Source organism: Mauremys reevesii, linkage group 6 (genome assembly GCF_016161935.1).
Source record: "Mauremys reevesii isolate NIE-2019 linkage group 6, ASM1616193v1, whole genome shotgun sequence".
In the NCBI taxonomy this organism is placed as follows: domain Eukaryota; kingdom Metazoa; phylum Chordata; order Testudines; family Geoemydidae; genus Mauremys; species Mauremys reevesii.
In genome coordinates this window covers 27,845,240-27,858,562 of record NC_052628.1, presented here as the reverse complement: position 1 = coordinate 27,858,562, position 13,323 = coordinate 27,845,240, and the positions used below count along the sequence as shown (strand labels likewise).

At 44.8% G+C, this 13,323-nt stretch overlaps 1 protein-coding gene across 3 annotated transcripts in view; it reads left to right on the top strand.

Annotated features, from left to right (window-relative positions):
* OXCT1 (3-oxoacid CoA-transferase 1) overlaps positions 1–13,323 on the top strand; it is a 133,307-nt gene that overhangs the window by 9,568 nt on the left and 110,416 nt on the right. For all 3 annotated transcript variants that reach the window (XM_039543905.1, XM_039543904.1, XM_039543903.1), the window contains exon 3: positions 8,647–8,737. Coding sequence is in view for 2 of the 3 variants with exons in the window: in XM_039543904.1 (XP_039399838.1) it covers positions 8,647–8,737 (91 nt within the window). In the remaining variant the exon portion in view is untranslated. The remainder of the gene's footprint in view (positions 1–8,646; positions 8,738–13,323) is intronic.

Genomic DNA, 13,323 nt, shown 5'->3' with positions numbered 1-13,323 from the left:
TAATATGGATTTTGGTGAAAAGTGGAAGATGGGAAAAATTGGGGGCTGGGGAATGCAGAGCTCTTGCCATCTGTTTGGCATACATCTTCAGTCACCTCTGCAAGTGTCTATATATCAATGAACTGGCTGATGGCACCAATTTAATACCCTATTTCATCTCTGCCCACCCTCCCAATAGAGCTTAACATGTTGATTTATCTCTCAGACAGAAAGATGAGAAATGCTAACAGTGGGTGGGGAATGGGCGCTGATTGCCCCTGACATGGGGGAGAAGGAGAATGGGCGAGCTTGGTATGGGGGAGGGAGATGAAAGGCAAACAGAGCCTCTGGCATGAGGTGGAAGGTGGGAATGGGGGCATACACGCATGGCATGGGGGAGTGGGGAGGAACGCAAAACTTGTAGCAAAGGGGAATAGGGAACCCTATTATGGAAGGAGGAGATAGAGGGGGAATGATGATGTACACAGATCCCTGATACAGCACAACCTGGGAATGGGGGCACACAGAATCGCTGACAGATGGAGAGATTGGGGGACCCTGTTTGGAGGAAATGGGAGTGCATGCAAAGTCTCTGTCATTGGGTGGGAGGGGAGAGACTGAAGGAAGTCTCTGAAATAGAGGGGCATGGGAGGGTGAAACACAGGGAGCTTGTGCATGGAATGGAGGAATGTAAGGAGCCCCTGATTTGTGGTCTAAAGAAGCACCATAGAGTGTGGCCTCCTAGTTATATTGTGCTTAATGAATATGGGTAACTTGGGACTCGAGTGCCAAAGGCCATGTCTACATTAAAAGTTTTGGTTGATGCAAGTTACGTTGGCATAAAGCTGCTTTGCAATTAGTACATCACTTGTGTGTGTGCACACTTGGCTCCTTGCATCAGTACTGCACGTATTCACAGGGAGTGCTTGTGTCAATGCATAATGTGGTGCACCGAGGGTAGGTATCCCAGGGTGCAGCCCGTCACCCTCCAGCACACTGTCTGTCTTGAAGTCTTGGCAATGCCTGGTAGGGCAGAAATGAGTTGTGAGTGGGATGACTGGGAGCATAGGGTCAACTTCCCAGCGTGCAACTCGCCATCCCACAATGGCATCTATGTCCCTTAATTTTCAAGCCTTCTTTAAAATCCCATGAACCCTCATGGTCCTCCTTGCTTTCTGCCATCTCAATGCAGAACTATGCAGTCTCCATGCTTCTCTCATAACCATTACAAGTAAAGGATGCACAATTCTCCAGTATTTGCTGAGTTGCAAGAAGAACCAAATGGGTAGAGGGGAAGATGACAATTCCTTGAAGGATAGATTGCTGTGGGACATAGTGAGCACCAATTGAAGGCTGTTGATGGCATTCACAGCACAGCTACAGATGGTGGAGTACCACTCCTGGGCCCAAGCAATGAGCACTGACTGGTCGGATCACATCGGAATGCTGGCTTGGGATGACCAGCAGTGGCTGCAGAACTTTCGGATGAGCAAGGCCACATTCCTGGATCTGTGGACTGAGCTCACTGTAGCGCAAGGGACACCAAAATGACAGCTGCACTGAGAAGCGAGTGTTGAGCACACTGTGGAAACTTGCAATGCTAGATTGCTATTGGTCAGAGGGAAATAATTTTGGAGTTGGAAAATCCAGTGGGGGTGGGGGCTGTTTTATACAAGCATGCAGAGCTGTTAATTGTCTCCTGCTGTGCAGGGCTCTGACTCTCAACAACAGGCAGTACATAGTCAATGGGTTTGCAGCAACAGGGTTCCCAAACTGCGGTAGAGCAATAGACAGCACACATCTCCCTATTTGGCACCAGGCCACCTTGCCACTGAGAACATCCACAGAAAGGGCTACTTTTCTACGGTTATCCAAGCATTGGTGGATCACCAGGATGCTTCACCAACATTAATGTTGACTGGTCAGGGAAGGTGCATGATGTTTGCATGGACACAGGATTGTTCAAAAAGCTGCAAACAGGGACTTATTTTCCTGATAGATGATTACAATTGGTGATGTTGAAATGCCAATAGTGACCCTGGGGAATCCAGCCTATCCTGGCTCCCCACGCTTATGAAGCTGTATGCTGGCCACCTCCACTGTACCAAGGAAGGATTCAATTACAGGCTCAGAATGATAGTTGAATGTACTTTTGGTAGATGCAAGGGATGCTGGTGTTTACTCACAAGAATGTATTTCAGTGGCAGGGTGAGGGAGAGGGAGGGGGGAATATCCCAATAGTTAAAGCTGCCTGTTGTGTCCTGCATAATATCTGTGAAGCAAAGGGGGGGAAAGTCGCTGCCGGGGTGGAGGTGGAATGACTGTCTGCTGAGTTTGAACAGCCAGACACAAGCTATTGGAAGAGCTCAGCACCGAGCTATTTGGTTCAGGAAGGATTTGAAAGAGCACTCTAACAGTTGAGTAACAGTAATGCATTGTGATGGACTGTGCTCTACCTGGCCCTGCAGTTTCGGGGCCTGTTAAGAATTGTGGGTGCTTGGCACACATCCTATGAATATAACACTGCCAATGCACCTGTTCATTCTGTGGTGCTTCCTGTATATTTGATTATTACACTGTCACTGGTCCTATGAATTGGTCACACCGCACAGTAGCAAGTATGTAGGTGCTTTCAGAATAAAGATGAATTATTTCTCAAATAATAAAAATTTATTCAGTAACAAAGTCAGTGCAAAGAACAATCTCTGCAATTTAAAATCAAATACATTTAAAACTTAATAAATTAATTAAAAAGAACTTAAAAAGGGAAAGAACATTCATTTTACCTACACATGCAACAACCGTGGCATTCACAGGTCAGTATCTGTGATGCTGTAGTTGTCTGTAATGTTCCCCAGGTGGAGTGGTAAGGGGTGAGATGCAGCCCCTGATGCCATGTGAAGTGTTGAGGAGGTGGTATAGGGAAGTGCTATAATGGAGTTGTCAGTGGACTGCAAAGGGAGGCAAGCCTGTGATACTGAACCTGTAGGCTCACAGGAGTCTGCAGGATCTGTATATGCCACCAGTGTCTGCTCTTTCCTTCTCCAGGCTGTCTGCACTGTTCACCCTCCAGGTCCTTTGCTCATGGTCTGACACAGCACTGGCTTGCAGGATCTCATTGAACATATTGTCCTGAATTGTCTTTTCTCTCCTCATCTGGTTCAGGCATAGTGTGTGTGTGGGGGGGAGGACCCCCACAATGCCACAAAGGCAGAAGCTGCAGATTAAAACACACTGAGCTGCCTTTGTCAATATAGTCACAATGAGCACTTCCTTCCCTTGCTCCCCTAAAGTTTTAAGCAGGACGTGCTTATTTGCATTTCTGCTTCAGAGTGATTGTGCACAGTGCCACTCGCAGCACCAGCCATGACCCTCCAAGGTGAGAGAAATGAGGAGGGAATTTCTTGGTTGCATGGAACTATGATTAGAGCAATGGCAATGAATAGTGGCACCATTTCCACAGGTGGTGGTGATTTTTAGCTTGTATCTCACTCCTCAGGGTAATAAAGGCACAGCAAACACAGCTGCTGCCGGTGTCCTAAAGCTGCCCAGGCCTGTATGCTGCTAGCCTGTGTACTGCAAAGATGCCTGCCACTGTTTATTGCTGACTGGTGTGGCCTGTGTTCATAAACAAATTGTTCTCCATGCCTCCTCACCCCAAATTGTACAGCGGGTGTGAAAAGCAGATAAACAATTCTACCTCTTTATTGTACTGCTACCTCTTTTAGTACGAGTAAATTAATGCCACAGGACTCTTTGTCAATGTTTACCTGAGGTTCCTTCCCCTGCAACGGGCTCACCTGTGCTTGACTGCTGGGACTGACTGAACTGTAGTGGAGTCTTAGGTCCTGGCTTGCAACTGGGGAGTCCAGCTATGCCACGTCCCCCTTCCTCCTCCTCCTCCTCCTCGCTGTTCATGCCACGGGCCTGTGGCTTGGGTTCCTTGGAAGTATCCACAGTGGTGTGCAGGGTGCTGGTGAGGTGTCTGCCAAGTATGGCATGCAGCTCTTTGCAAAAGAGGCAGGTCTGCAGCTCAGCACGGGATTGACTGTTGGTCTTCTGATATGCCTGACACAGTTCTTTGGCTTTCACACAGCACTGCTGCTGATCACAGTTGCCAACTTTCATGTGGTAAATAAGCACCCCAGCTTTCACAATAAGCCCAAAATCAAGCTAATCTCATTTCAAAACAAGCCCATCCCTAAGAACCCCAACACTCTACATGACTAGATTTCTCTCCCCCCTCCCGCCCCCAGCATGCAGTCTGGGACTGTGGTGGGCCTGCTGTGCACCCTTGACGCTCCTTTCTCTCTCTCCCCCCCCCCCCACCCCTTACCTCTTGCCACTTGCCCCTGCTTGCCGGGAGCCTATTTAAAAAAAAAAAAAAAGCTACTAGCCAACAAGCAAATCACAAGCCAGTTAAGCCAAAAATAAGCCCAATTTCTGTGTTTTGCTCCCCCCCCCCCCGGTTTGGCATGTCTGCTGCTGATCCGTGTTGTACCTCGTGTCCCACATCCTCTGTGTGATCTGCCTGTAATGTCCATGTTTCTACGGCTGGTCAATAGCTGTGCTTGCAGAGCCTCTTCCCACAGGCCCAGGAGAGCCAGAATTTCCTGTCTTCTCCAAGCAGGAGCCCATCTGGAATGGGTAGACAGCATGGTCAACTGGGCAGTTGAACTCAGCAATGGAGAGCTGCTAGGTGTGCTCACTGAGCAAGGCAGGAAAAGACATTTCAAAAATTTGTGTGGCTTTAAAGGGGAGGGAGGCCTTCCAGTCTCTGTGACCCCTGGGCAGTGGAGTTAAAATTGTGATCAGAGCAGTCAGTGTCAGGCATTGTGGGACAGCTGCTGGAGGACTGTTAGTGTCGACAAAAGTAACCAGTGTTTTTGCTCATGATGCATCAACTTCAGTACGTCAACTATGGCTCAGTGCTGCTTAGGGAGCTGGTATTACTGTGTTGCTATAATGGGGCATTTACATCAGTGGGAGACACATTTAAAAGTAGACCTATGCACAACTAGATTGATGTAAGGCATCTTGCGTCAGCCGAACTTTGTAATGTAGACCAGGCTTGAGTTACTAATGTGCTTAGGAAAATTTTTTACCAAACCACATGCACACACCCACAAAAGCTTTGACGTTCCCTAATGGAAAAATGCTGCAAAGGTTAAAATGTTATTTATTATGACTGATATAGGTTATATTTGTGCTACAAAAACAACAAGGAGTTCGGTGGCACCTTAAAGACTAACATTTATTTGGGCATAAGCTTTCGTGTCTCCATACATCTGAAGAAGTGAGGTTTTTTTACCCCAAGAAACCTTATGCCCAAATAAATCTGCCACCGGACTCCTCATTGTTTTCTGTGGATACAGACTAACACTGCTACCCACTGATATTTGTGCTACAGTTTCCTTTTACTGGCCAATTGGCAACACTTTATTATCTACATTATAAAAGTGTCCTGTATGTGTCCTAGTCAGAAGTTAAAATATGTAATTTTTGCTGTGAAATATCAATATATTTTGTAAGCAGCTGGATTTTTTTAAAGATATCATATAATCACATTTAAAAAATGTATCGTATGGGGTCTCTTGATAGTTACCACAAATTCACAACATTAAGGCTGAAGGGAAATACACGCTTAATGCAGAGGTTTTTTTAATTTACATGAGAAAGTATTACAGTACAGACCTGTTTTACGCATGAATCTGCTTAACGCGCGGTAGCACCATGCCTCCCAGTGCTACCTATTTAACACACGGTACAGGAACACGCTATGTAGTGCTACAGATTTGCTCATTAACTCACTGACATAGAAATCGACAGGAAGTGTGGAGCGGAAATGTGTTGTATGTCTTTACCACCGGCGGGGGAGAAGGGGCAGCAATGTTAAAGCGCTGTTGCGGCAAAGGACCCTGCAGTGCTTTAAGGTCACCGGGGTGGGGCAAAGGGAGCAGCTGCCCCGGGGCTGGCGATTTAAAAGGGCCCAGGGCTCCAGACGCCGCTATCGCAGCAGTGGCGTCTGGAGCTCCGGGCCCTTTAAATTGCCACCTGGGCAGCATGGACCGGGCAGCCTGGAAGGGCTGGCTGGCGCATGTTGACCCCAGCCCCACCCCTTCTGTCCGAGGCCCCGCCCCTTCTAGGGGCCAGAGCTGTTACCTAGGTTCCCCTAAAAACCAACCCAGGGTCACACTTGTATTAGTTTTATAACAATGCTACTGTTAGGTCAGATAGAAAAGAGATGGAGCTTATTCATACACGCACACATTCACTGCATTCATACCCTCATGCACCCACACACTTACACAGGCAGAGACAGCATGGAGGCCGAGAAGCCGAAGCATGGTAGATCTGGTGTGTCTGTCTGCAGTCACGAATCCAGGCTGCTGAGAGGGTCAAGAAGCAGGGGCTTGTGTGCATGCCTTCTTCCTCTTATTTTTGGAACTGGGCGGCTCCTGTCACGTACACTGAGTTTCCTTTCTGTGTCCCTCACCGAGAAGCATTCCCAGACCAGTTCCTTTCATGCGTACCAGGTTCTTCTTTTCTTTTCAGCACTTCATGACTGCCTTCTCAGGGCAGATTATATCAGACACATCTGGCTCCTGTCGCCCAGTCTCATGCAGTTCACTCTCCGCCTTGTTCACACTCCCTCGTTCACATTCTCTCTGAGGGATGGGATGTTACAAAGCTTGGAAGTTCATACAAGTGGCAACCTGAAAAGGCCACAGAGCTTGCAAAGGTTACAAAACTTAAAAGCCTATGCTAACAATAACTGAAGTTACAAAGTCTGCAAAAAGGTTGCAGAACTTAATGATACAAGTTACAGATCTTACAATTGCATTTGAGCAGAGGCTTTACATAACAAGAGCCACCCCCACCCCAGACTGGTAAGTATCCCTGAGTTACTTCCACCCCTGTGTAGTAGTAGTAGTAATGTAATCTAATAAAAACACATTTGAATTTATATTCTTGCAAAGCGCCGTTAACAGGGCTGCAGTATTTGGGATGCCATGAATACATATGTAATCCTAGATAATAATACGTGTGTATATTGTGATAGACCCAGGCCAGTTGTGAACAGCAGAGTAGTAGAAGAGAGATATACTGGCCACCGGATAAGCAGTTTTCTGTTCCCTGAGTGACCAGAGCAGGGGCTGCTCCAGGCTAATGAGAACACCTGACTCCAATTAACTTGCTAAGAGTCAGGTGAGGCTGTTAAGCACCTGACTCTAATTAAGGCCCCTCTGATGTTATAAAAGGGCTCACTCCAGTCAGGCCAAAGGAAGCCAGGGAGCCAGAGGAGAGGAAGTGTGTGCGAGGAACTGGGAGCAAGAGGTGTTCAAGAAGCTGAGAGTGAGTAGGTGTACTGCTGGAGGACTGAGAAGTACAAGTGTTATTGGACATCAGGAGGAAGGTCCGGTGGTGAGGATAAAGAAGGTGTTGGGAGGAGGCCATGGGGAAGTGGCCCAGGGAGTTGTAGCTGTCACGCAACTGTACCAGGAGACACTCTAGACAGCTGCAGTTCACAGGGCCCTGGGCTGGAACCCGGAGTAGCGGGTGGGCCCGGGTTCCCCCCCCAAACCTCCCAACTCCTGATCATACACAGGAAGAATTGACCTGGACTGTGGCCCCTACCAGAGGGGAAGGTCTCTGGGCTGTTTCCCAACCCACAGAGAGAATCTGTGAGGCGAGCAAATCCGCCAGTAAGCACAGGATCCACCAAGGTAGAGGAGGAACTTTGTCACAATATATAGATATCTTAAAAGATTTCAGCATGGCCCTCTTAACCCGTGGTCCATTAACTCGTGGTCGTGATGGCTTGACTCCCAACATCTGTGCATAAATGGGTCTGTACTGTAGTTTTTGTTCCAAACAAAGATGATGATTCTTGTCTTGCAGAGTTTACAATTAAAAAAAAAACACACACATGGGTCCAATACAAATATACAAGTGTCCAACCACTATGATGGGCAGTTGCCATTTAGCAAATACAGAAGAGCACGTGCTCTTCTTAGTTGGAATGTTTTATGGAGTAGCTGGGTTTTTACAAGTTGCTGGTGGGGGGTTTTAAGGCAAAAGAGGGGCTGCCTCAGGCCTATGGGGCTGCATAAAAGGTAGACACAAAGATGAGAATACAGAAAGAGAGAATTCTTATCGCAGTTACTCTAGTTCTGCAGATTGGTAGCAGAGATCTGAATTTGAGTCTTCAGGACTGAAGCTGGACTGGATTGAAGTAGGGAACGTATAGCAGAGGAAACGAAGGCAGATATAGGTGGAGGCAAACTATAGGTTGTGTGAAACTGAAGAGGAGAAGCTTAAACTTAATATTGCAGAAGCGGGGAAGCCACATTAGAGATCCAGTAAGGAGATAAATATAGCCAACATAATGGGAAGGGAAGATGACTTTTGGACGGACTGAAAGGAAAGGAGATTTTACCCTCCCAAACCAACATAGTAATGGCAATTGTGTGATTAAAGTCCTATTCCCTATTCTGAGAAATATTTTCTCCAAGTGTTGAGCTGCTTATTCATCTATAACCAGATTATTCTCTTCTGTGCAGAATGTATGTGTTTTTTATCATCTGCTACACAGATTTATTTCTTATGATGAATTGTTCCTCTAGAATGCTTGTTACATTCTTTCTTTGTATTTGTTTTACATAGGTTTTGGATTGTGTGGAATTCCAGAGAACCTCATAGGAGGCTTACTGAAGACTGGAGTAAAAGGGCTAACTGCAGTCAGTAACAATGCAGGGTAGGTGTTCAGACACCCTTGGAATATTATATATAAAGAATTAATAAACCTGCTTACATAAATTATATTTTAACAGAGCTGTAATAAGTCTTGCATTGGAAATGAGGTTATATTTTCCCTAGGAAGAGCCTTGTGACTTAACATTCTATGGCGAAAATCATCCCAAGGATGATGCGAGGTGAATGTGCTTTGAGCTGCCAAGATCTTGTTTTGATTTGGACAAATTCCCATGGCTGCTCATTAAGCTATTTTTGGAACAGTTATTTGGGCATGACTATAGAAATACAGTAGACTTCCAAGCTTTGTCATAGAGAGCTGTTGTCACTGCTTTGGCACATTTATTCTGTTGAATGCCACCACAAAACCTGGTTATACATATTTCAGCTAAACTGTTTTAAAAGCCATGATTTCAACTCTACTTCCTTTTTTAAGTCATAGGGAATTTTTGAACACTCCGTTTGTGAGGTTTGGGGTATGTCTACACTGCAATAAAAACCTGCAGCGCCAAGTCTCAGAGGCCAGGTCAGCTGACTTGGTCTTGGGCCGTGGGTCTAAAAATTGTAGTGTTCACTTTTGGGCTGGGGCTGAAGCCTGGGCAATGAGACCCTCCCCATCATAGTGTATCAGAACTGGGTTCCAGCCCAAGCCCAAATGTTAACACTGCAGTTTTATAGTCCCACAACCTGAGATCCGCAAGCCCGAGCTAGCTGACCCAGGCCAGCTGCAATTATGCTGTGGGTCTCTTATGGCAATGTAGACACCCTTGTGTGTCTTCTAAAAAAAATGCTTAAGAGTTAAGAAATTCATGTAAGAGGGAGGAGAGAATGACTCCTGAGTATGGATATTGTCCCTCAGTCTTCACACAATTTATCTTGTGTATTTTTAGAACTCTTTGATGATTTCCAGAGCACTTAACAATCTTTGTATATAGGTATAATTTCACCCACTGAAGTGCATCTACTTCTGGGGTGGAACGTAATAGCTATGTAACAGTGCATGGCAATACTGTTAGGACAGAGAGTGAAATTGCAGGGAGGATGCCGATGTGCAGAGTATATTTAATTATATTTGAATTAGCCCCAATGGGCTGGGCAAACACCCCGTCTCCTTTACAATGTCTCAAGGGATGGTTAGTAACCAAAAGTGGTAACTTTTGTTTAATAACTCATCTGATAAAATGGCACCATCAGCAACTTAGGCCTGGTCTACACGGGGGCAGGGAATCTACACAGCAACTTAGGCAGGTCTACACGGGGGCAGCTAAGTTACACAACGTAGCTGAAGTTGACGTACTTAGATCTACTCACTGCGGTGTGTCAACTGCTGCTGCGCCCCCATTGACTGCCTGCGTCTCTCGCAGCGCTGGAGTACAGGAGTCGACGGGAGAGGGCTCGGGGGTCGATATCGACCCCTGCTGGGTTGATCGCTGCCCACCAATCCAGTGGGTAGTATAGACATACCCTTAGTAACTCCAAAGAACAATGTTTTGTCATTGACTTAGAGGGAAGAATGTGAAATCATGAATACATCTTCTTGCAGCATTTGTGCTTTTTCGTGGGAGTTTTCCCACGACTTGCTGACTTGACCTAAACTTTCTTTTCTTGTGAAATCTGTGATCACAGTCCAAGACGCTGTGTTTACAGGTCATTATTGTAGTGTAGGCTTGTTTCTTAGATTCTCTGTTTCACCATTTTCCCTCCCCCCGACCTCTTTTTTTGGCACAGTGTCACTTGTAATGTCAAGCAAACAAAGTAATGCCAGCATGCTATCATTTCTGCAGACTTGTACTTACTTTGTTTCTTCTATACTCTGAATTCACCTCAAGGCAATGAAATATATCACATTGTTTCAGTAGAACTGGATTAATATTGGTGCTTCCTATGGACCATTTCCTCAGAAAGGAAGTTTTTGGGACCCTATCCACATCTTCCAGGGGAAGGGTGATGATGAATCAGGGACTTTGCATCTTGTTGGTTGGGGGTAGTGAGGGAACATAGGAGTGTAGGTAGAAAAGAAGACTTGAAAGGTCCTTTCCCCTGCAAGTGAGTTCTTAACATTATTTTACCAGAGGGGGTTAATGTGAGTTAAGAACAGAATGTCATTCTAAGTATTTTCCGCACCAGTGCAGACATTAACATATTAAAAATAAATAAATTAAATAAAAGCTGTTTGAAAAGTGACTGTCCTCTTCCAGTAAGGTTTCCTGTTATATAAAAGGTTCAGAATATTAATGTATAACACTTGAGTTCTCATTTAACAACATTTTAGCCATTTTAAAAAAATCAATCATCTGAGTGAAAATACAAGATGAAGTTGGATGCTTCCTTGAATTAAAATACATAATGTAGCTGGGTGCAACTTGATAGTGTGAAAGACCGGATCCAGGCTTTTACTCTTTAACTTTCTTTCTTTCTTCTAACTTTACAAGTGCAGTTTAAACATTAACAAAGTTTCTTTTAATCTGCTGCTCTATTGACAGTGTAACGGAATGATAAGATAATGCGGGTCCATTCATCATTAAAACACTTTTAGCCTTTATCATTGCCATATTTGAGTGAGATTGTTGAAAGTGGGACGACATAAGCTGAAAGTACTTTTCTTCACAACAAAACACCTGATAGTATCTGTCTTCACATTTTTACATTTATTCTGACGTAGGTAATTCCAGAATACTGCTGTTCCTTTTTAGCAGTGAGTATGAGAATTCGTTAATGTTTAGGAGACACTGTGTAGTTTAGGCTAATTTGACAAAGTCCATTGCACTTCTATTTCCTCAGAAAGCTTCCTGCTTCTGATATAAGGTCTTTTGGCTCTTGATGAAATCTTTGCAAATATCTTTCACCTTTCCACCCTCCAGTTTAATCCCATTATGCTTTTCTCCATTGCCCTCTCATCCCGCCCTCTTCCTTTCCCTTCTTTGAAAGTTGCCTCCAGACTGACATTTTATTAACTTTATTCTTTGCTTTTAATGAAAGGTGATATGTTTTTGAGGATAGAGATTGGGTCCGTGTATAAATGTCCATACTTCTTGTTAGGTTGAAATCCAACACTTAATGTTACTTTCATATGTCGTTTGGAGCACATCATACCCTCAGTTATACCTGTGCAACTTGACAGATTTGATTTAGGTTGATTTGAATAGAAGGAATTGAGGTAGAATTTGGCTCTGGCAGCCAAACACCAATTTCCATGGGATGAAGCAAAGGAAGGGAAAAGAGGCCTGAAACCATTTAAAGGAGAGGGGCGGGATAGCTCTATCATATACTTCCTCACTTGCCATTCCCAAGTGAGCAGAACATCATCATATAGCTGAATAATTGGTTTCTTGCTGTGGGGTGGAACTAAGGAGCAGCCATTTTGTTCCATGCCCCCAGGGGAGTTTTAGTCAGGAGTTAACCGAGCTCCAAACAACATTAACTCTCCTTTGTAGCTTCTGCTGGTTGGAGTCCCGGAAAGAGCTTGGCTGTCAATGGGAACCCAGGACCATATTCAGCTCCCATTGAAATGAGGCTTTCCACTGACGCTAATGGGAGTCAGATAGGGTCCTTAGAGAGCAGTGTGATGGGGCATGCTTTCCTTAGGAATGCCCAGAAATCCATGATGCTGCAGATTCTTGGGCTTTGAATGGTTTGAAAGCTGTATCTCCGTCCTGTTCTGTAGGGCTACAAACAGCCAGTGTCCCTGAAGGAAGAATGCAGCTGTAATCCCATAACACTCCTTGCCAAGATCATAAAACATTTTCTCACCTTTTTCTGTAGGACATGAGTGTGTAACCTTGTGTACTTTATTTAAACAGGCTGCGTCTGTTTTAGGAGAATGATATAATTGATCAAATTTGAATTACTGCATATTGAAAGACTTGCATTCAGGATGAATTTTAGGCTTGTGATTCTCCACCTATGGTGCATGTTACATCCGAGGAAGATGAAAATTGAAAACAATTATTACACATGCGCTGGCTTGTTTTGACTCCAGTATTAATAGTAAGCCATGCCTACTTTCAATATTTTTTTTCCTAATAGTACCACAGCATGAAAATGCTTCCTGAAATCCTAAGGAAAAGGCTATCAACAGAGGACAGTTAATTTTCAAAGTATGTCACTATTTAGCCACATAAAACCTTGACAACGTCCTTTCACCGAAACAAGAGGGATCTCTTCCAGCTAATGAGACTGCTGACCACTGTTTACTGATATAAAGGCCGAGAAAGTTAGACATGTCAGCCAGCCAAGCCATCACATTAGAAAACTTTTGTGAACGAGTAGGTCTATTAAAAGAAATACATTGTCTGTTCCTTTGAACTATTTGGGAGACCCCAGGGCTATAATTCTGTAATCATTTAAGTAACTGTGTAATGTTTACTCATATGAGTAAAGTTACTTTTGCCCTGAAGTGTCTGCAGACCCTCACTCCAGTCTCTGTTTTTCATTAATTGTGCCCCAGAATTACTTGGGATCTGGGTCTGGGGTAGCCCCTCCCTTTAGGCTGGCAATAGAAGCCTTTAGCCCACCCATGCCTGGATTCTCAGTAGGTGAAGAGTCTGCAGAACTGAAGCCTGTGTTAACACAGAACACCAAGCAACTATC